Here is a 23,212-nt window from a genome sequence, read left to right on the forward strand (position 1 = left end):
GTCCTTCGCTCGCTCCCGATCTGCACCGTTTGAATGAGTTTACCGTGAATGTCAGGATATAGGTGCACTAACATTTAAGTGTCTGCTGAGTTGACCGCAGTCACAGGTCTGATGAAGAAGCGCTCCATTTTTTTATTCGTTTAGAAAGTTCGGGGGCATTTTTTGCCCCTCTCCTAGTGATATCGGGGGCAAAATAAAATTTCTTAGGGCAGTTTTGCCCTTTGCCCTCGTGTATTTCCGACGCTGACCAAGACACAATAAAATACCATGTTTGTACCTGAACTGACACCAGCCGTAACCTATTAAATGTCACCGACCACATTGTGTCAAGCTTAGAGGCCTTTGTGAGCTAAATGTAATGGATAATGGATGAGGCTCAGCCAGATTCATGACCTGTGTTGGACAGGTGTTGACTGATTCTGACACCACCTGAAACCACCAATAGAGTTCAGCATTGCGTAATTGTTTTGTTATTTATACCTTGCTGGACTCACTAGCCGTTTATAACCCTGGCAAGCTACATGCTAATGTTGTCAAACATGGGAAAATAAAAGTTGAATTGTGCAAGATGTTTCGAGTGACTTTTGGTCGCCTGTAAGAGCAAATGAAAGCAGTTCTTGTTCTATTATCTGTGTGACAACGATGAATCATTTGCCTGTAAACTATTCAAATCAGCAAGTTAAAGAGAGTGCTGATAACTGAAGACAACGTGGTAATCGGCAGCCTTTTATACGCAGAAGGGAGTAATGGATGTGTTCTTTATTGCAATGTGAGCTCTGACTGTACACTGTGTCGTGATATTATCTGTTCTAGGGACGGGGCCATCAGAAGCAGAGATCCACCATCAGGCTCTGCTGGAGGGCAACATCTCCACTGAGGTCTCTCTCAGTGTCCTGGATGTCCTCTCTCTTTTCACTCAGTGTTTTAAGGTCAGTGCACGCACGCGCACACACACACACACACATACACGTGTTTACTTAGGTCACTTTTCGGTTAAGTTTGGTGTTTGGCATCCTCTGGGTCGCGGGAATAATGTAATTCAATGCAGTGTTCCCCTCTGTGTGTGTGTGTGTGTGTGCGTGTGTGCGTGTGCGTGTGTGCGTGTGCGTGTGTGTGTGCGCGTGTGTGTGTGTGTGTGTGTCAGACCCAGCTGCTGGACAGCGACGGTCACAACCCCCTGATGAAGAAGGTGTTTGACGTTTACCTGACCTTCCTTAAAGTCGGCCAATCAGAAGCTGCCCTCAGACACGTCTTCGCCGCGCTCAGGGCTTTCATCAACAAGGTACGTCTGCACATGGCGATATTGAAGTCGGCATGACCGAGACAGGCTCTGTTTAAGAAAAGAAGCTGTGATGCTTTTCGTTGTTTGGGAACAACCGTCTTAGCCACGAGTGAACACCCAGAAGTGATGAATGCTGTCACGTCTGCCATCCTACGTGTCATGGTGGCGGTCGTTCTCTCTCGTTGCACTATTTACAACATCCAAAACATGGACTTGACAAAAAAGAGCAGATGCAATGGAATAAACATCAGTTTCCTGTGTTTGTCGTTGTTGCTGCCGCCTTGTTCCCACATTCCCATATTGTCTTATTACTCTTAATCCGATGTATTTTTCGAATTGTTTTTCACACATTTCATTCAGATTGAACGCAACGTGATCTCAGACTCATGAGGGGACATGTCATGTCGAGCCCCAGCTTCCCAAGTGCTATCGTGTGATAGTATCACTGTTGGCTGCTTGTGTGATGCGTCAGAGGCGAGCAGCAGCAGAGACTGTTCTGACATGTTGTTGTGTCGGTTACAGGGAGACATTAAGAGTCATTATGACTAACCCAATATTGATTCATAGGAAGACATGATCATTTGTTCACTAAAGTACTTTGATTCTAATGTGTAACTATACCCTTTTTTTATTCTTAACAAATACCATCATTTAAAAAAACAACAACAATTAATTGACCGTGCAATCAAATATGATATTGTGTGTGTAGTAAAGGCTGTGTCCATCTATCTTATACCTCTTCACCATAGAGCTACGTACATGTTCCTTCATTACGATGAACACACACACAAGTTTATTTTGACTCAATCCCACACACTGAAAATAGTCCTAAACAAATGCTGCTTCCCTCCCCACATCCTTCAGGTATTTTTCTAATCCCGTCTCTGCCCTTTAACACACTAACTCGTTGTCCCGCCAGTTCCCGTCGGTGCTGTTTAAGGGCCGCGTGACGCTGTGCGAGGCTCTGTGCTGCGAGGTGCTCAAGTGCTGCGTCTCCAAGCTGGGATCTCTGAGGGCCGAGGTGTCGGCCCTGCTCTACCTGCTGATGAGAAACAACTACGAGTACACCAAGAGGAAGACCTTCCTACGCACGCACCTGCAGGTAGAGTGGAGTGGAGTGGAGTGTTGAAGTAGAGGAAGAAACAGAGGATGCGCATGCTATCCGCCAAACTGGCCTGACCAGTTTCTGGTCATGCGTGTTTAATACTTGAACAATAGCCATGTTGTCAACACAGTTTGTGGTCTGTAACAAGATCTCTCATGATCTCAATACTTCACCCTAATATTCACCCGAGTACTTCAGATGCTGTTCATAAGGCCAGTGGAGAATGTTAGGAGAGTGTTTAAAGAGTTTAAACAGACTGCATGCTCAGTTTACGGCTCCTCTAACACAGTAGCAGAAAGCCATCCAGCTTTCCATTAGGTCTCACTGGACTCTGTCAATACAAATTCCAAGTGGAGCTGTGTTTACCCTCCTCTCATTCTCCTCTCCTCCCCATCCACTCCAGTTCCCCCTCCTCGGTCCGCTCCTCTCTAACCATCCCCTCACTTTGCTCCTTCTTCTTTTCGTCCAGATCATCATTGCTGTAAGCCAGCTGATCTCCGACGTGGCGCTGACCGGCAGCTCTCGCTTCCAGGAGTCTCTCTCCATCATCAACAACTTTGCGAATAGTGACAAGGCCATGAAGGTACAGTAGAAGTCAACAAGACAAGAGCGTAGGGAAACCAGAAACTCTTACAGCTCCGAATCCAATAGCTGAGAAAATCAAGAAAATGGAGTGGCTGAAATATTACTATATATGCCTGTGCTGCGCTATCCAAGTCAAGAGGGGATTCAACCAAACACCTGCAGAAAGCCTCTCTGTGATCCAACTCTCTGTGTGTGTTTCTTCTCTATTTAGACCAGCCACTGCGGTCCCATTTGTAAAAACAAACACGTCTGCTCCCGATGTGAGATTAATTGTGTAGCGTGGTTTGTTTAGACTGTAAATACGTGTGAGATGATGGATGACGGGTTCTTTTACGAACAGGTTCAGTGTTCTAACTGTGTAGAGGTTTGACTGATGTGGGGAAACATTGCAAACATCGTACGTCACAATATAAAACAACATTAAGAAACTAAGAAATCGGTTTGCCAAACCGCAGTCGAAGAATTCAAATGAGTGTGAGAATGAGCAGGATCGTTGTAGCCGGCAACAACATGCTTTCACAAGTCTGTGTGTGTGTCGTGTGTGTGTGTGTGTTATCTCCCCTCTGCGTGACGCAGTCCACAGCCTTCCCCACTGAAGTAAAGGGCCTGACCAAGCGGATCCGCACCGTGCTGATGGCCACGGCCCAGATGAGGGAGCACGAGAGAGACCCGGAGATGCTGCTGGACCTCCAGTACAGCCTGGCCCGGTCCTACGCCAGCACCCCCGAACTGAGACGAACCTGGCTGGACAGCATGGCCCGAGCACACCTCAAGAACGGAGATTTCTCTGAGGTATCAGCAGGACCACTTTGGATGTGTCGCTTCGTGTCACATGTTCATCCGGCTGTCTCTTCTTTGGTCTTGTTATTGATACCTGTGTCCACATACTGGAAATGTCCACATCTATGGAAATGATGCGTGCCAACAGGACCGGCTTTCTGTTGTTGCTTTTAGACATGTTTGCATATAATCTTACCTCCTTTCTCTATAACTTACAACTGCACATTGGTGACGTGCACACTGCCACGCTCAGAGGCAACACCAAAGCAAATACCTTAAAGAGCGTGTGACAGTCCTCTCGTCGTACACAGTGAGTCAGTCCACTTCAGGTTTCAACCAAGCATTACTCACCACCTCCAGAAATTCTTTCTATGTTTTAACACATTAATATATATATATAGTTTTTAGTTTTACTGCTGCCCTTGGACCTTGTCCCACAATACAGCATGATAACAACCCTGTGTGTTTTGTCGAATTAACACACCTTTTACAAGGGAGACTGATACAGAGGTAAAGCTGAGTAATGAAGCTTTGTACTCTACTGCTACTTTACTAGAATTAGGTTGTCATAACAATGTGATGTTTTACTGAAGGAAGATGATGTTGTTCCACTCCAGAGGAAGGTCAGAGGTCAGGGTTGACACAGAGGTTGAACCTGGGTGGTCCAGTGGATATACTGATGGCTTGAGTTCAGGTGTATTTATTTATTTTACCGGTTTTATTACACACAAAGCTAAGAGGAAAGACAAGATGACAGCGCAGCAACCAGCAAATCTATCCTAAAACCCTAGATCTGTTTTATTATATATTTTTGGTTAATGTCCTTTTTGTTTTGTTTTTATTTTATATTCTGTTGTTTTTGTTTTTATTTTGTTTTTTATGCTTCCTTTTATTTGTTCAGATTTTTATTTTTTATACTGTTTGTATTTATTGTACACACTTTTACAATTCTTGTACACAAAAAGATCTTTTCCCTGTTACTCATTATAAGTAGTGAGTAAAATATGCCTTTAGAATACGACACGGGACACTTGGGAATGACTGCATGACTAAGAACTGATGAACCTTTGTGCCAGGGTTTTCTTTTTCAGTTTCCTATAGAGCTGCATGTTTCAGCTCTTGATCTGCTGGAATATTCTCTAACTCTGCTGTGTTTGTTGTCTCCACAGGCGGCCATGTGCTACGTTCATGTGGCTGCACTGGTTGCAGAATACCTCTACAGGAAAAGTAAGGCCCTCCCCACATCTACTGTACACACACACACACACACACACACACATACACACACACACACACACACGCTTTTACCTCCATTTGTGGCTTACACTGTATTTAAACACCAAGCAATGTGTGCAGCATTAATAAAAGTCCCAGTTGGTTGAACCATCAAGCAAAATAAAAGTTTGCTGAGGAAGCACCTAAGACATGTTTTTCCTCTTGCCTAGAGTGCTTTTAATCGATCTAGATTCATGGATTTTGGGGTGAACTGTCCCTTTAACCGACACACACCTACCTAGGACGTGACTAACTACACACACCTACCCTTCACTGGGAAACACACTCACTCTTTATAGAGCTTTGTGGTTAGCCAGGAAGATTTGACTGCACAGGGGATAAAAGACATGCCAGTTTGTTCGGGGACTTTCGTTGGATACAGCATGCAAACACTCCTCAGACCGACCACACCGGCACAGTGACATCTAGTAAAAACAAAGCAAATGGCTCTCATGTTTGAGGAATGTCAAGAGACATTTTATGGGGTGTGCAACATCAGTTGGTTGCCTGCTACGCTCTCAAAAAATGTGTTTGGCATCTAGACCAGAGGCAGCAGTGTCTCTGCTTTTATTATGTGATTCATTATGAGCTAGTCTCGTAACTACCAAGTTATATTCTATATTTCTCTGTGAGGTGTGTCTCTACAAACCACAACTAGGCCACGGTGACTATGTTTTGTCATGACTCGTACAGATTCCCATTTGGATTTTCATTGTTTTAGGGCCAGTTGCTGTGATGTTGCAACCTAACAACTTACATCCATGAAATACCGTGTGTAGCAGATCATTTCCTTCAGGACATCTCTGTGAACCAGTTCTTTTTTTTGTTTACCTTGTCTTTGCTGCTCATTAGAGTTGTTCCCCAGTGGCCTCGCAGCTTTTAAGAAGATTACCTTGAATATTGAAGAGGAAGCTGCCATGAGGGAAGACACCGGAATGCAAGATGTCTATTACACTGAGGTGCAGTGACTTCAGCAACAGATCCCCTGATTTTACCTCACAACTGGCTTGGTTGTCATTGATTTCTACATTTTCCTCCCAACTCGGGCTGGTATCTAAACTCAACACTTTAATGTGGTAGTGATAAAAAATAATGTGCACGTAGCACCGAGCTCCAATGTCCGGTCAGATTCATAACTGTGTTATATTTAATCACATAAATAAAGTTAAAAGAAATGCATAATTTTGCTATCGGTACTGTATTCCAATAACACCCAGGTTTAAACTAACATAACATAACTAATTCATATTTTATTTGTTTGATCTGATGCTACTGTTAATGTGGATAAAAAGATATCCGTTTTTTACTTTTCAAACCTTTTTTTAGGAAGTCCTGGTCGAACACCTCGAGGTCTGCGTGGAGGCACTGTGGAAAGCCGAACGCTATGAGCTCATCACGCACATCGCCAAACTCATCATCCCCACCTACGAGAAGCGCCTCGAGTATGAGGTACAGATCTCAGGATCAACATAAACATGCAGCCACTGTTTCTTGCAAAGTGATCCGTCCGTGTGCTTGTGAAAGCCACGTTTGCACACCGATGTAAGGACTTTGGTTTGTAGAAACATTTTCTTCATATAAATACGGGTGTGAAGAGTTTACCTTATTCATTTTCCACTCATTATTAAACTCCCGGGCTCCCGGGACCTGTTGACTTGCACTCACAGGATTGTTGGCGTCTCAGAAGTAACGTAACCGCGTACTCAACACGCAACCAGTGTGACCATTCTCACTACATTTAATGGGACTCTCTCACTCCTTGAGAAGACGACTCGGTTGTTATCGAGTGCTTTAAATAGCTCTTCCTTGCTGCTCTTGTAAACAACATCCGGGCGGGGAAAGGTCGGGGGCACAGGGGCCATGAGCCTCCCAACACCCATCCTGGAGGAGAAACGGGGCCCGCCAGTCTGTAATAGCACCTATAGACATATACTTGTCTAACGTGAACGGAGAAAATGTCTTTCATTTTTGTAATTCTTTGTTTGATGGGATGTTGCATAACTCCAATGCGTGTGCATGTTCCTGCAGGCACGGCTCAGTTATTTCTAGAAAAACAACAATCAGAAAATAGACCCAACTCTGATGCCATACATCTTATTTGTTTTTCCCAGAAACTAAGTCGACTGTACGACACTCTGCACAGAGCCTACAACAAGATAATGGAGGTGATGCAATCAGGACGCAGGCTGCTCGGGACGTACTTCAGAGTGGCTTTCTACGGACAGGTGAGGTGCACACTAAAGGGCTGGCTAAACTAGAATGTAGATCCAATAGTCTCATATTATGTCAGAACTAAAAGTAAGAGTGAACGCCCACCTTTGCCAGAAAGCTTTTGAAATACGGCGTAGAGGATAAAGTTAAAGTAAAAATAGACATAATGTGGCTCTGTGTCGGTTTTTTTGTTTGTTTGTTTTGGTGTCGTCGGGCAAGTTATTCCAGTTAAAGACGTGCAAATACAAAGCAAGATGTTCAGTAAGACTTGTTTGTTGTGATTGCATCAGCATGTTTTAAAACCCTTTGTTGGATATGTTATGGAAATATGCCATAAATATGAGTGAAATGATTAGAGAGACAAAACTGTGATTCGAAAAAATATTTTGAAACTGAGTGCAACACTGTAACTCGCCATGCAAAGGTTGCATTTAGAGATATGTGTGATAGCACATTCACCAGCAGGTTCAAGACTGGATGTAATAAAGTTGTGTAACTGCAGGGACGTTAGAAGTCAGCAGACACTTTCAGGATATGTGGCATGCAAATGTGTTGTGCAAGTTAGGCTGAATGTGGTGAATGTGTTGCATTCTACTTGTGCAAGAAGGCAAAAAGAAGAAAGGCAGAATCACGCTATCTTTTTAATGGTTTTGACACTTTCAGTTATTTTGTATTGAAAACACAGAGGAAAGAATATCATTTTAGGACTCATGACTGAACTAAATGCGTCGTTTTGATGCACATTACTTCCAGAAGGCTTCCGACGGACTGTCTGTCGTTATATTTCGTGAGTGAACGTGTGTGTTTTTGTGCAGGGCTTCTTCGAGGAGGAGGACGGGAAGGAGTACATTTACAAAGAGCCCAAACTCACTGGCCTGTCCGAAATCTCTCAGCGGCTGCTGTCACTCTACGGGGAAAAGTTTGGGCCGGAAAACGTCAAGATCATTCAGGACTCAAACAAGGTGCATTAGAGAAATGGAGGAAGGAGACGTTGGGAGTAAATCGCCTTGATGAGAATGATTGAATGATTGAAGCGAGTCAGTGGAGCGTGAAGAAGCAATGTGTGTTTTGACCTCAAGTCTTTGAACAAGAGGAATGTTACCCTTGGATGACATTTATACTATTACTCATCAATTGACAAGAGCCTCACCTATCTCATCCGTCTCTGAAATGTAGTGCTTTTGCAATTCTATTTCATTAAAGGTGTTTGCTTTCCCACAGGTAAACCCCAAAGACCTGGACGCCAAGTTCGCCTACGTCCAGGTGACGTTCGTCAAGTCGTACTTTGAGGAGAAGGAGGCACCGGAGAAGAAGACCGACTTTGAGAAGTGCCACAACATCAACCGCTTCGTGTTCGAGACGCCGTACACGCTGTCGGGCAAAAAACACGGCGGGGTGGAGGAGCAGTGCAAGAGGAGGAGCGTGCTCACAAGTACATGACTTGCTTTTCTGTGTCGTCTCTTAACAAATGCGTAAAACGCGTCGAACGTACATTTTCTTGCATTTTGTCACAATGGGCATATGCTAGAGCCAACCAGTTTTGCCTGCGCGCTTTATCTCCAGCTGCCAACACCTTCCCGTACGTGAAGAAGCGTGTGGAGGTGCTGGGGGAGAAGCAGGTGGAGCTCAAGCCGGTGGAAGTGGCCATCGACGAGATGAAGGCGCGAACGGCAGAGCTGACCAAACTCTGCTCCAGCCAGGAGGTGGACATGATCCAACTGCAGCTCAAACTGCAGGGCTGCGTCTCTGTGCAGGTAAAGGTCCCCGTCGCTCAGAGACACAGCGAAGTGAAAGATCAAATAGCGTGATAACAACTCCTGCATGGTAAACGCACGGAAGCCCTGAGAAATTCCAGTGATCCACTTTCCAAGTCTGATCGAAATGGTTCTCTCTCCTGTGTTGATGATGAGAACAGGTGAAAGTAATGTTTCTAAGTCGGTTTTCTTTCACCTGGGAAAACGGGTGAAACACGTTTTGGCAATTTATTTAGTTGCAGTTTCTTTTCACATGGCAAAACATTGTGTAAAGCTGGGCTGGGATCAGTATTTGAGTGTCACTCAAAAATGTTGCGTGCCAACGCTAATCTGGAAACAGATCAGTGACGTACGGGAATGCTTAACACCCTCTGGTATGTTTTGTTGTAGGTGAATGCAGGTCCAATGGCCTATGCCAGAGCATTCTTGGATGACAGCAAATCCAACCATTCTGGCATCAAGAAAGTGAAAGACCTGAAGGACATTTTCAGGTACTGTTGGATTTATTCTGTTTATTTCCTGCATTGTTACTTCTTCCTCATTTCTGGTCAATAATTATGAGGGATTTGATAAGTAGTCATTTGAGTTTGTTATTAAGTTTGTCATCTTATTTTTGATGATTGCAGGCGTTTTGTTCAGGCTTGCAGTATAGCTCTGGACATAAACGAGCGTCTTATCAAAGAGGACCAGTTTGAGTACCATGAGGGCCTGAAGGCCAACTTCAAAGACATGGTGAAGGAGCTATCCGACATCATCCACGAGCAGGTACTCTCACCTTTTCTGGGGGACTTCTTTGTACCGTTACACCCCTGTTACACAAACACTTAGCTCTGCTTTGATGTGCAGTTGGTCACAAAGGCTGCTGCAGTGGTCTGGAAATCAAACACAGACCTCCTGTGTGGCCACTCAGCCGTTATCACTATCAAACCATTTTCCTGCTTAATTTGAAAAACCAGTATTTTATTCACTGGAGCATGCTGGATGTGTTGAGTCATTTGTTGTGATGCTACAGTACGTTGTGGTTATGGGGCTAATAGTCACTGTGCGCTCATGTAATCATGTCATATGCAGTTAATCCATACTGCTCACAGGGTTACAAAATAATAAACGTCCCAGCTGCTCTACGTAATCCTCAGACCTTACTATAAAACAGGTATCATTGGATCTACTTAGATATTTAAATATCTCAAAATCTGGACAAATACAACCAGAACCATCTGTATGGATAGATACTTCAAGCGGTAAGTGACTCGTTTGTAATTTGGGTGAAGCGAATTCTTCAAAGGTGCTGAATTCCAAATTCAGAGCATTTCTATGATTGAGGGATTGCCTCCACATGGCTAGACTGAGCCGGCGCCTAGCCGCTAACAGTGTGAACAACAGCAGCAGTGCTGACAGAGCACACAGTGTTTACCTGAGGGGCAACCGGAGGGTGGGGCACGCTCACTGGGACTCGCATGCACTAGAAGCATGCGCTTTTTTTCTAGTATATTAAATTTAAAATGTAACACCTCCAAGATGATATGTAAAGTCACTATAGGGACAATCAGCACAGTTAAAAGCTTTTACTGTTGCATTCTACTCAGCCAGGCTCCATGTTAAAGGCATGCTGATAAGATTATCGTCCACTGAGCCTCGTGTGGAATCAGTAACATGCAAACAATGGAAACTGTGACAAATCTAACTGCACATACACTCAGCATTGACTTTTTGAATTCTGGTGTCCATCACCATGGTTTCTCCATTCCACAACTACACACACAGTCAATTTGTTTTCATCACGGGCACAGAAAGAGCCATTATCACCGCATCAACCCTGCTGGTTAGGTTTCATGAAAGCAGGTCTGATTTCATGAAGCAGGTCTGATTTCATGCCTCGCGTGTCTAGAAGCTTCCAGCGAATTCCAGTTAATGTGGTTGCGGCTGTCAAAAATAGAACGACTCGCTGATGAGACTTGGAGTGAGTCATAATGAGTTGCGGGAACTCTTAAAATCCTTGTCAATAGAATTGAGCTGATTCTCCTCGTGTGTGTGTGTGTGTGTGTGTGTGTGTGCAATAATATCATGTGGCAATCATTTTACAGAGAGGGGATACTTCACTGTTGCTCGTTGACAATGTTTACTTTGTCCTCTTCCCATCAGTGCAATGTGTTGTGGCTGTATTGCAGCAGTGTTGTTCTGCCTGCTGACATTTGATATCACTTTAGCTGCTCTGAACTAACTGGTCTGCCTCTTTCTCTCCATTGTGCTGGCCATTAGCTTTAAGGAAAAACAGGTAATGTGATCACGAGGTGTGTTAAAGCTCCATCTGTCTTTTTGTCCTTTTTGAAACCCATTACTTCTCAATGTGCACCTTCTTAGTTCATTCCTTCAGATGGTAATCTAAATACATACATTCATCCGGATGCAAAAAATAATAACGCAGCAGTCAAAATGGGGAGTCTGCAGAAATAGGTGATTCATTACTCGAGGCCTTGATTACAAACTAGTGAGAATAAATATTCAGCCATTTAAAATGCTTTGAAAAAGAACAAAGCATTCAGAGGATGAGTCCTTCGACGAGCGCCGCCGTATGATTGTGGCCGAATGCCGGCACCACATGTGTTGTTGACAACAATGCAAATGACATATGCCGCTAATCAAATGTTTATTTGCATGGCCGCCGCATGTAAAACCTACGTCCTGGTGATAGAGCTGCTGCTGCCTCGGTTATTCCAAAACAAACTAGGCCTTGTGTCAAGTCATGCAGGTGTGGTTGCCAAATCCCTCTCTTCTGGAGCGTAGAAGAAGAAGAATTCTAAAACTGCAAAGAACCAAATGTTCCGTATAGATCGGAGGTAGAAACGTATTGATCCGTTTAAATCGGCAGCGGATTAAATGCAAGATGTCGCTGTCCCACCACAAGTCGGCCATAAACTGAAGCGGGCGTATCAACTGAACAGCCGACGATTAAACCGTTGAATTGTGTATCTTATCAATATCCTGGACAAAACCACATGTAAACAGAGTGAGGAGTAGCATGATGGAAACCAAGCTTGACCGGTCTCGCGGAAGTTGACTTTGAGGGCTTTGCAGGGTTTTCATGTGAATCACTTCTATGGCGAGCTGCAGGAGACTCAACCGTCATTTGTTTACGCTCCGACATGGCACGGATGAATGCCTGTCAGCTAGAAGCAGTGTGCTTTTACAGTTGTTGCAAATTGTTGTTTTAAAAGTACATGAGTAATCTTCTTCAAAAACAACAAAGGGCCTGAAGGGGCGGGTGCTGCTAGCTGCTTGCATTGGAAAAGAGAAGGCAGCACTGGGCCGGGTTTTTAGGCTGGATGACTTTTAAACATGTGGCATATTCTTACTAGTTTCTCAAGATTACCAACCGTGCATTTAATGCATATCAGACAGTGTTCATCTTCATCACTAGTACCCTAGTGACTTCACCTACATGGAGAAAGGAAACATAAATCTAAAAACTCCAGCAACACTTAATAGCATAAAGAAACACTTGTATTGTGGGACAGGTGCATTTCAGCTTGTGGCCTTCATCAGACGTAGGATACAATGCGATATTCCTTTATTGTCATTTCATCCTCGTGCAGTTCCATTCTAGAAATGTACAAACACGTTAAAGATACAGCTCCACATGTGACACTTTCCCAGACGTACAAAACACATTCAAGCAGCCTCGACAAGGAAAGCCATCACATGGTATCCTCTGGATTCAGATCTCTTTTAGCGGCTCGCTGATTATAACCGTGTTTTTAAATGTTGCCTTTGATGTGAGAGGATGAAGTCGGATGCCAGATCAGATAGTCTGACCTACATAGTTTCAACAGCTGTCCCGCAGTCAAGTGAAAGTGAAAGTGCCGACTTAAAGAGGCGCGACGACATGAATTCAATAAAACAAGACATACGGATGTGATTCACTTTGTAGACTTTTACATGCACCGCGCTAAAACAGTGTCTATAAGCACATCGTAACCCCAGATATATTCAGCCATTCAAACAGAACGATGATCAAAAACAATGAAGTGAAGCAACATGCAAAGAACGTGCGCAAACCAGTCAGACGTCAGTGAAATACTTTCGAGTTTTAAAAAAACAAAATAACGCGAGGGCAACATGACTTTACATGCAGCGACGAGGACACAGTGGTGACGTCATTTTGAAATACTTTCAGAGCTTTGTTTTGCACTTCATTGTACAAACAACAGTCACGAACTGTACATTCAGCGTCTATTTCATGTTGATCCACATCTCACCGTGTGTGTGTGTGTGTGTGTGTGTGTGAATGTGAGTGTGAGAGACCCCTGTGAACTGTGTTTTGCTTTGATTCCAGATCTACCAGGAAGATATGATGCGCTCGCTGTTACAAAACTCCCTCCATGTGTTCCGTGCCATCAGCGGGACGGCCACCAACCTGGGCTGATGTCTGTCCCACATGCACACCCTCTCACTTCTCCCCTAAGGACCTGAACCGGATGAGGGGGTGGCTCCCAGTTTCACGTCCGCCCAGCTACGCTTGCCAAACCCCCCCCCCCCCCCCAACAGTGGCGAAGATGCCAATGGAGCCACCTTCCGCTCCTCTTGCTGTACGTGCAGTACTGCAGAAGATCGGGGTGCAAGACCACAGGAGTTGGATCGCATTCAAACCCACGGCAGCAGTGTTTCGGAGAATGTATCGCAGCAGCACCAACGAAATGTTGCACCTTTTATTTTGTTCCTCCTTTGTGACAATCTGCAGGATAGACTGTTGTTTTTCACAGGGAGACACTGTGCTAAAGCAGTATTTTCTCTCCTCCTGTCCTCTCTCTCTGCATCGTTGCCCTTCAGATCTATGCAGGACATCACACTTCCTCCATAATTCCTTTTTACTACTCGAGTCGACTTTTAGAAGACAGCGGCATCTTCTCATTGTACCGCTGTGTTTCGTTTGGCCGGGCTCTTGCCGGCAGAGCAACACGCCAACTTGGCAGCAAAGCATCGAGGTACTCAGTCGAGCCGAGGGGCTTTATAGGCGCACGGCGCGTTCCAGTCGGGCCGTGATAAACGGATAAGTGACCTCTCAAGAGCAGCAGCTTCAAGCGAGCACCAGGCCAGTTACTGCCCTGTTTGTCGTCGTGACAAATGCCTTCTCAGTGTGTTCCAAAGGACACACCTCAGGGTGATAAAGCTGCTCTTAAGAAGGGTTACGTTGTATATGTAAAAAAGCAAACAAAGTATCTTGGTGATAACAATGTTGTATTAGAGGTAATAAATAATGTCATACCAGAGAAGATGACGAATTCTATCAGAGCTGTAGTACAATCAGTGAAACAAAATTCTCTCTGTGGGCTCATTTAATGTGAACGGGACACGGCGATGGTATTGACTTCAGTACAGTGAGCAAGTGAAGAGCTCCTCTCATTAAGATCCAGTGCCTTTGTGCTTTGCCTTCTGAAGAGACTCCCCCATCCCCCAGTAATAAGACCGTCATCACGCGCTGGTTAGTTACAGTATTTCACAAGTGCTACACTGTAATTAGCAGATAAGATGAATAATATTTAAGCAAAATGTACATAATTTGTTGCCATGCTGTAAAGTGAATTCTGCACCCTTGTATGTTTGTACGTACTGTATCTATATTTGTAACATTTTGGACTCGTCAGTCCAAAGCTGTCCTAGCAGAGAGATTTTTCTTCTTTTTTTTTTTTCTTTTTTAATTGCGCTGTGTACTGAAGTGCGGCTGCTTGTCAAAATTACTTTGTAAAGACATTTTCCAATAAAACCTGGAGAAAAATAAACTATGGAGATCCTTTCGTTCTTGACTGAGGAGACAGCGGATGACAAACCAGTTTCACCACAAGGTCCATTTAGTCATCGTTGTTCTCTAGAGTCTAGAGAACAACGATGAAAACCTTCACGAGGTCTTCCTCTCAGATGTTGCCATGGAGTTTAATCCAAACTTTGACGCTAACATAAATAAGGAATCCTTAAAATGCTCTTTTCCATGACATCCAGTGTCACGCTGATTTCTGGAGTTGACCTTCGAAATGATGTCATCCCTGCAGCACTTTAGGTATAAACGTTGTGTTGCATTATGGGTGGTGTAGGATCCAGCATTTATGGAGCTTACCTGTATCTCTTACTACAGGGCTGAAAGCTAGGACATATTGGCCTCTGCTGCGTTGAACTTTATCACTAACCTTGTACAAAATTGCTAAAGTACTCCTTTAAGATTTCCAGCTATTTGGGACAAACACACAAAATGTATGTCTTCTTGTAAGAGGTGTTGGTAAGTTAAAAAATAAGTAATTTATACAGTAGATCAAGCTTGTCATTCATCTTTAAGTGTAGCCGAAAACAACACAGATGACATGTGGTTCCTCTGTATGTTTCCTCGTGTTAGTACATTCTGTGCCGCTGCATGAAGCCATTAGCAGTTAATCAGCTTATCGATTAACAGACCCACTTGGAGCCTGACGACTTCCTGGAGACGCGGTTGGACACTTGTGGTTTTCTGACATTACACTTAGGATCTCTGCCTCGGTCAGGAGAGCCACGCGGGCAGCGTCTTTTAACGTCGCACTCTTTGACACTCGTGTTTTATTTTTTTGCGGACTGCCGGGACGTCTCCGCGTGGGACACCGGTACTGTTGGGAAGAGGTTGGACGTTCCCACTGGTCTCCTGTCATCACAGCCTGTCCTCCCACTCTCACAGAGACTCCGCCCCGCTGTTCCCAGGAGACACCGCGAAGCCACCCAGAGAGACCGTCAAGGTGCCGCCGGTCTCTCCCTCGCTTCCCTGAGTGTGTGTTTTTATCCCCCGTTTTATTTTCCACCGTAGACTTCATAACGTCTGTATTTGCCTGTGTTGTGACATGAACGGTCAATTGGAGTTGACGCGCCTCCATACGGGATAACAAACGGTCAGACGCACGAAGACAACATGACTTTCACTGCGGAGTTTTTCACCTTCCTGACATTTACCGCCGTCATCATGGTTCACCACTGTAAAGCAGGTAAATACTCTATTACCCAGCATTCTCGTCGTAATTACACCGTAATTGAGCTTTATAAATTAAGGGCTTTAGTAGACAACGCAGCTGATACAAAAGTTCAATTAGCGACCGTTAATGGCGCACCTGTAACCCGTATAGTGAGCTGTCATCGTTCTCTTCGTTTGAGCTATTAACCTGTGACTTGTCATTCTGGATGTTTGTTTGATGCTATTTCTATCAAATAGTATCAAATAGCATCTGGTATGACTCAACTAAATGGGCCATGTAGCGGCGGGGTTTTGGGCTCCCTGTCCTGTAAGTAGTTTGTACGCACGAAGATAAATACTTCAAAGACACTTTTCCCGCTTTCATGGATCTGTCAGGACGGGAAACTATTTTGCAGTGCGATTTTTGTATTTCTTTATTTTTTGGGAGGACATTCCCATGTCAACGCGTATTTACTCAATTTATCACACTATATTTGAGAAAGATCAAGATACATTTACTGTAATCTCAATTCATACTGTGATTTTCTCTATATCTTAATAAAATAAGAGCTCATTTGACCCTATCGTACCTAAGTTCAGCAAGTCTATTGAGAAAAACGTTTCTGTTGAGTTCACAGGTGATTTTATCTGGATTTTCACTACATTGCTACACTGAGATCATTTTGTTTTAATGCGGTCAAAGGAAACTTCTCTTGCGTGAATATAATAGGAGTCTATGGTACTTTCACTAAACTTGCGAAGAAAGAGCGCTCGTGAGAGATTTAAAAGCCGTATTTCCTCTTAGTCACAGCGCACCAATCAAGTACCATGCTCGTAAAATAGTCGCGCAACAAAAATACAAAGTGCGTCACTTTTCAGCCCACTTGAGCGCGGTGTACCGTCCAGTTCAAACGGAAGTGAATTAAAAAAGAATGAACAAATTAATTCATTGATTATTGGGGCTATTGCTATGATGATTTTTTTTTAACAGATATTATATTATTCTAACAGTGCTATTAATTCAATCTTCAGGTGACATTGATTCTCCCCTTTTTTGTCTCGCGAGCAGCGCTCCCTCCACCGACAGAGCTCTCCTATGAGTGGGTGGACGCGTTCACTGCGAACGTGACCTGGAAGAAGCCCAGCGGTCTGCAGGACGGGAAGGTCTGGTACAAATACCGCCTGGAGCTGGGCCTCCCACAGAGTGTAGGAAACCTGCTTTATTAACGGGGTCTCTCTGGGTTTTTGTTTGTCTATTTGTGGGTGACTTGTTTTTTTCACTTTGGTTTCACATAATGTAATTTATGTATTTTTTTGACGATTAATTATTATGATTATTTATGCATTGCTTAATTTATTCATTGGTTTATTCATTCACTCTCACTGAGAAAAAAAACTATTTTGGGAGACGGCCTTTGAACGTAGATTATTACGAGGCTCTTTGTTGTGATGCCAAAGCGCACACTTAAATAAAATGTCTAAATACAGTAATATATACTCACCGGGCCCCGTGCAAGGCCCATTGTCTAAATGCTAAAAATGCAACCACACACTTATGCAAACAAACGTTGAATTACTGTGAAATCACACAAATGTATGTTTAAATATGAGGACAAACAATGAGAAACAAATAAGCAACTTGACGATAAACGTTGTAATTGCAAGCAGACCTCCATCCCGAGGTGGTTGGAGTGTTTCAATATGTGTTAGCATAACCGTCATTAGAGCCCGTGTTGTTTCTTCCTCCAGTATGTGTGCGTGAAATCAAGACATTTCTTAGCGACCCTCCTCACAGAAGAGACGGGCTCTGGCAACTGGACATACTTCATTTGGACTGTTGAAGACTGTAATAGTCAGAATGAGAGCACCGAGGTGCGCAAAATCATTCGAACCCTTAAACCAAGAGGTAAGAAGCAGACTGCTGTCCGCTGCGTCCGTGACGATGCCCTCAAGTCCGATTTGAATCTTGCCGCTTATAATGTGCCGTCTTTGTTCTTGCACTGCGCAGCTGAAGTGAAGGACATCAAATGTATCATCACCGGGACAAGAGAAATGAACTGTTCCTGGATCCCAGGGAATCCGGCTCTTAAGCTCTCCTATAGGTGAGAATTACAGCGACAGGAAATAGAGGAGATCCTGTATGTCTCCAGTGATGTGCAGTACAGTTTTAATGGATGCTGTTCTGAGGGGCTAGTTGTTTTAGCCTGCCCAGTGAAGGCTTGTTAACACGGGGAACGTTAGTGAAATCACGAAAGAGCTCGGCCCGCACAGATGCTAATGGGCACGAGGTAATCTGTGAGCTTCGTGAACATCTCGTGGCGACTGAAGGAATACTCTCTGATCACCTGCCCATCTTGTCGTTGCAGGATTTGTGGACTTACCAAGGAACTTATTAAGCCTCTAAGAGAGTGCGATCAGACTTACGTCGGTGCAGGGAGGTATGGCTGCTACCTGACAGCTGATGGAGTCAAGAATGACATCTGCGTGTCTTTTGCAACTGATACTGCTGATACTGGAATGAGCACCTCTAAAATTGCACCAAGTCAGTTTTATCTCCAATAGTTTATTATTTATATCATTGTGCGTTGTTAAGATAAATGTAACACATTTGTTGTTCAAATACTTGCACTGCCAAGTGCAAGTGAAAAACACATATTTATATGTATTTTTGTTGTCATTTTACACTTCAGTGATAGATCCACCAGTGTTGAGCGTCGTAGAAGAAGAAGGCGATAAGCTCAAACTGAGCTGGGTGCACCCAAAGATTGGAGTAAATTGCAGCTGGACATACACGGTGTGCTACAAGAAATGCAGTCACTCCGAAGTAAGTAGTTCACTTTAACTGCTCGGCCTAGAATTCGGAAGTCACAAAGTTTCTCCACACCGGTCAGATTCCAAGACTGTTCTTTTGTTTGCTTCCTGTTTTAGGAGTGTCATGACTACACTACACAGGGAGAGCCTGTGTTCATCCCCTACGATAAAAGCTGCCGCTACGAGTTCTGGTCCAGCGTCAAGACTCATCGCTATTGCGAGACAGTTTTCAGCGAACGCGGCAAAGCCGTATCTATTGGTAAGTGTCCGAACTATTATAGTGACGATGACTTGGCACTTTATTAAGTGCACTAAAACAAGATCGACATCAAGTCATTCAATACTGAATGACATATCGAGGAGGACATTTTTTTGCAGAGTATATTTGTCGTAGGATTCACTGATTCGCACGCTTCAATGCTGTACCTTAGAGTCTTCACTGGGTACTTTCCACATTATTTTAAAAAATGGAACAGACATCAACTCATACAGGATTTTATGCTGCCGCGAAAACGATGTGTCTGGCTGTTAGTGTGTCAAAATGACTAAATGACTTTCCCAAAGACTTCCCCAAAGGAAGAGCCAGAAAGGGAGGAAGTGCAAGTAAGAGCCAGTATCGGTTGCCATCAGTTATTCTCACGGTTTGTCTGCTTTTCATGTTCTATTAGAGCCATGTTTGGTGGAAAAATCATTCTAATCCTCTATTAGACAAAAGTACTAATGCCACACTGTGAAAACACTCCACTATACGTCCCGCATTCAAATCTGACTTAAAGTAAAAGTTCCCATCATAGTGCTGTAAAATGTTCCCTCCGTGTTTTACTCTGATGTGTAATGGTCCTGGATCAACACTTCATCCTTCAAATGCAAAATCAACCCATCAGGAGCTCCGTAGTTTTCACTGCATGGGAAGGGGTTGAAGAATAGAAATCTGAAAAGTAACACATGACACAGTAAAGTAGAAGTACCTTCAAGTGGTATTCAAGTACTATACTTGAGTAAATGTACTCAGTTACATTCCACCACGAATGCTTGGAGTTTTTTCTGCACATAAACATTATTATCCGTTGTTTTTTATGAGAAACAAATAAGTTACGTTTGATTGCAACTATTGCATTCGGACTTCGTGTTGCTCACTTGTATGCACTTTTCATCTACTCTGAATGACCGCAGGTACCAACGAGCCCGCTGAGGAGACGCTGACCGTGATCTCCATCGTCCTCCCCGTCATCCTGTCCGTCTGCATCTTTCTGTCCTGCTACTGCTTCAGGAGGTACGTTTTGCACACGGCACAAAGTACATTTCACAATCTATTTGTAATGAGTGGATGTTGTAAAGCGTATCTATGTGCAACGACGAAAACATGAGTTCATTGCAGCACAGGGACCTGCCTTGCACTGACAAGCCTCGCCCTCAGGCAGAGGTAGGGAGTGTTTTATGTGGAGCTGCAATAAAGAGAAAAATGTCATAAAGGAATGTCCACTGTACTCCAAGTAATTGATGGTATTTAAATATCTCCTGTAGACATTAAAGTGCTCTACTTTCATTAATAATCTGCATCTGGAATGGTTTTTGAGAAGAAAACCACCACCTGCCTGTTGCCGTATTCTCGATATCCCGTTGTGGTGGAGGGAACGTAGTGTGCTGGTTTTTCTGATCTCTGCCATCGTGTCTGTTTGCAGGCACAGCGCCATAATCTGCCCCGTCATACCAGATCCTTCAGCCATATTCAAGGACATGATGATTAACGGAAACAAAGAACTTAAGGTATGTTTTAGGGGTGGAATAAAAAAAACGTGTACGCTCTCCCCACACACACACACTCCTGACCCTGTTCTGTTTTTGCAGACCACAGCAGGGAGTTTGTACACGCCGGTGCCAGAGCCCATTGAATCCTGCAAAGTCAACCCCATAACCGATAACCTTGTCGTCCCGCTCAACTGCTGACACGTGCATGTACGCTGCAAAAGCCTGCCGTGCAGCTGGACTCGCACTCTGGGCCAATTCCTCGAGGAACGTTTCTAAAGTCTGTTGCACATCTGTCGGGTGCGGTGATGGAGTGAGCTGTGCCGACCTGACTCTGTGTCACTGCAGCCAGGGAACAACTTGAACCACTAGAGGTCGGCAAATAACATATTCAGCTGCTTTTAGCGAACTCTCTTAAGGCAGTGCAGATGTCCAGCTGCTGAGGCCTGGATAAGGAAATGCACTGAATCTTTGGAGCAGCCTTCAACCATAACAACAATAAAAGGCCACCAGGCTGTGGACCCGGAAATACTACCGGGGCAAGAAAGCTTTCCATGGCCGCACTGTGCTGATATCCTCCCGTTGATCACTGGGGAGGGAGACCAGCCTGTGTTCGGGTTGCGGGCCAGCGGAGGCTGTATTTACTGGGAAGTGTCCCAGCAGGGGCTGCTGTGTCCCTGGATATCTGCTGCACACATGGAAGAGATGACGAGAGAGTAACAATGGGAAGAGGCTCACGTCTTGCCACCGCAAAAGTCTCGTTTGCAGGAAGGACAAGCAATTTCCGGTATGACTGCCGTCATGGCAACTAGACAATGGGCAGGAAGCAATAAGTGGGAGGCACATACTTCTGTAATTGAGTGATCCTGACAATGTGGCCTGTGGTGTTCTGGCTTTTCAACCTTTGTACACAAACTTGTTTTGGGAGGAGAACATAGTTTCGGCACCTGAGCACCAGTTAAACGGAGAGCAGCTTGGCTGTCAGCTGGCTGGTTTTCTGACATCACAGACACACCCAAATCCAAAACGCCAAATCACCGTTCGTCACACACTCCTTCCTCAAACCGAAGGAAGGGAGCCATCTCCTGTTGCTTTGGTACATTTACCAACACTTTTCTGTTGGGTGATTGTTGATGATTCTCGCTGCCTTTTTAATGAAAATAAAGAAAAGTGAAACATGTTTGTTGCTCGGTTGTGATTGGCTGCCACTGCCAAGGTAGCAGCTACTCTCCATTACTCTTCGTGGGGCCCACACGAGGAAACGCTACTTTAAATGTGTAATTCAGAATCCTGAAACAAAGAAAACAAACTAACTACAACAAGCTTCCAGATGTTCTTGGTTGATTTTTGTTGTCAGTGTGCAGGTCACTGCTTCGGGATGTGTTATTGTTATTGTTCACCATTTCTACTAAAGTAACCCACAAAAAGACCAACCCAAGCCCTCACAAGAGATTGTAGAGTTTTAGCTAATGGCTTTACTAATGTTACTGACTCATACTAACATGATACGTAATGGATCTGTTATAAAACTCTAAATAATAATGAACAATCCATTTGGCTGGAATTCATCAACATTTATAATGCACATTACTTTTTTTTTTACTGAAAAGATGTTAAAATTTTAAAAGAAAATAGAATTTGGAGATAAACTTAAGAAATATATAAAATGATAAGACAAAAAAAGAATGAACCATACATTTGACAGTTTTATCGCTTGTTGGTGTTTATAAGTTTGAGTGTCATATATATATATATATATATATATTCCTTAAAATCAGAAATACGGTGAAATTGGCGGTAGTTTAAGTTATTTGACATTAAATGTACTTTGTTTAATCAATAACTTTACCATGAATGTTCATGTTATGTTTAAAACACTTTTACAATCAATTTTGATATGATATATTATTTACACAACAAATACTTTTTGGACTTGGATGAAAGATTAAGATTTGTGCATAAATGTTTTACACTCTGGTTCATCATTACAGAGATTACATTTTATTTCAATATCTATGAAATCTGGAGAAATATAAATTGTCTGGATATATATGTGTAAAATGTGGCTTTGTCTTTAATCTTATATATATATATATATATATATATATATATATATATATATATATATATATATATATATATATATATATATATATATATATATATATATATATATATATATATATATATATATATATATATATATATATATATATATACACAGAATGCATATGGTAATAGCTGAGCTCTTCTCCAATCAGAACCTTTAAGAATGTTCTCCCAAAAAAGCTTTTCCTCTGGGAGTCATTTTCCTTCTTTCTTTGAATGTGTTCATTTAGCATTCATGATGTCAATAGTTCAATACATGTTACATCAAAGGATTTATGAAGAAGTAATCGTTCATAACTACGTAACCACTTAAGTAAACAATAGGCTACCTTTATCAACCCAATTTAGTTTCGTTTTTTTCCCGGCAGTAATGTCTCAATTATTATTATTATGATGGTTTTGTGTGGAAGGAAACTTATTCATGGTACAATTACAAGTTAGTAGAACATAAAAAAAACACCCATTTTTCTAGAAATATTGTTTATATCCTATATGTTTATATGAGCATGTTTGTGTGCGGGCGTACATTCGCGTGCGTCCAAAAGAAAAGAGGAAGCACTCCGCCCATCTGCAGCCTCCCGACACCCTTCACT

The 23,212-nt window shown here is 43.2% G+C and overlaps 2 protein-coding genes across 3 annotated transcripts in view; both read left to right on the forward strand.

Annotated features, from left to right (window-relative positions):
• dock11 (dedicator of cytokinesis 11) overlaps positions 1–14,748 on the forward strand; it is a gene marked incomplete at its 5' end in the record, with an annotated part of 52,879 nt that extends 38,131 nt beyond the window's left edge. For both annotated transcript variants that reach the window (XM_079295676.1, XM_079295677.1), the window contains 15 exons: positions 814–929; positions 1,145–1,282; positions 2,202–2,384; positions 2,857–2,970; positions 3,549–3,764; positions 4,922–4,979; positions 5,880–5,986; positions 6,354–6,476; positions 7,139–7,252; positions 8,054–8,200; positions 8,460–8,670; positions 8,802–8,992; positions 9,383–9,483; positions 9,619–9,757; positions 13,326–14,748. In XM_079295676.1, coding sequence (XP_079151802.1) covers positions 814–929; positions 1,145–1,282; positions 2,202–2,384; positions 2,857–2,970; positions 3,549–3,764; positions 4,922–4,979; positions 5,880–5,986; positions 6,354–6,476; positions 7,139–7,252; positions 8,054–8,200; positions 8,460–8,670; positions 8,802–8,992; positions 9,383–9,483; positions 9,619–9,757; positions 13,326–13,415 — 2,048 coding nt within the window. In that variant the 3' untranslated portion in view covers positions 13,416–14,748. The remainder of the gene's footprint in view (positions 1–813; positions 930–1,144; positions 1,283–2,201; positions 2,385–2,856; positions 2,971–3,548; positions 3,765–4,921; positions 4,980–5,879; positions 5,987–6,353; positions 6,477–7,138; positions 7,253–8,053; positions 8,201–8,459; positions 8,671–8,801; positions 8,993–9,382; positions 9,484–9,618; positions 9,758–13,325) is intronic.
• Positions 14,749–15,755: 1,007 nt separating this feature from the next.
• On the forward strand, positions 15,756–21,684 carry LOC306796400 (interleukin-13 receptor subunit alpha-1-like). Its single transcript, XM_079295294.1, has 10 exons — positions 15,756–15,987; positions 17,023–17,159; positions 17,703–17,859; positions 17,962–18,055; positions 18,320–18,495; positions 18,644–18,777; positions 18,882–19,023; positions 19,938–20,037; positions 20,447–20,531; positions 20,613–21,684. Exons 1-10 carry the CDS (start codon positions 15,915–15,917, stop codon positions 20,709–20,711), a joined length of 1,197 nt encoding a protein of 398 aa, XP_079151420.1. The 5' UTR covers positions 15,756–15,914; the 3' UTR covers positions 20,712–21,684.
• The last annotated feature ends 1,528 nt before the right edge of the window (positions 21,685–23,212 follow it).

This window comes from Melanostigma gelatinosum (assembly GCF_949748355.1).
Source record: "Melanostigma gelatinosum genome assembly, chromosome: 23".
Lineage (NCBI taxonomy): Eukaryota > Metazoa > Chordata > Actinopteri > Perciformes > Zoarcidae > Melanostigma > Melanostigma gelatinosum.

Bases quoted from the DNA above. Each gene is read 5' to 3' on its own strand.
- LOC306796400 (XM_079295294.1), top strand. From the start codon at position 15,915: ATGACTTTCACTGCGGAGTTTTTCACCTTCCTGACATTTACCGCCGTC. The intron at 18,496-18,643 runs GTCAGTTTTATC...TTTACACTTCAG, and splicing joins CACCTCTAAAATTGCACCAA to TGATAGATCCACCAGTGTTG. The intron at 20,532-20,612 runs GTATGTTTTAGG...CTGTTTTTGCAG, and splicing joins ACGGAAACAAAGAACTTAAG to ACCACAGCAGGGAGTTTGTA.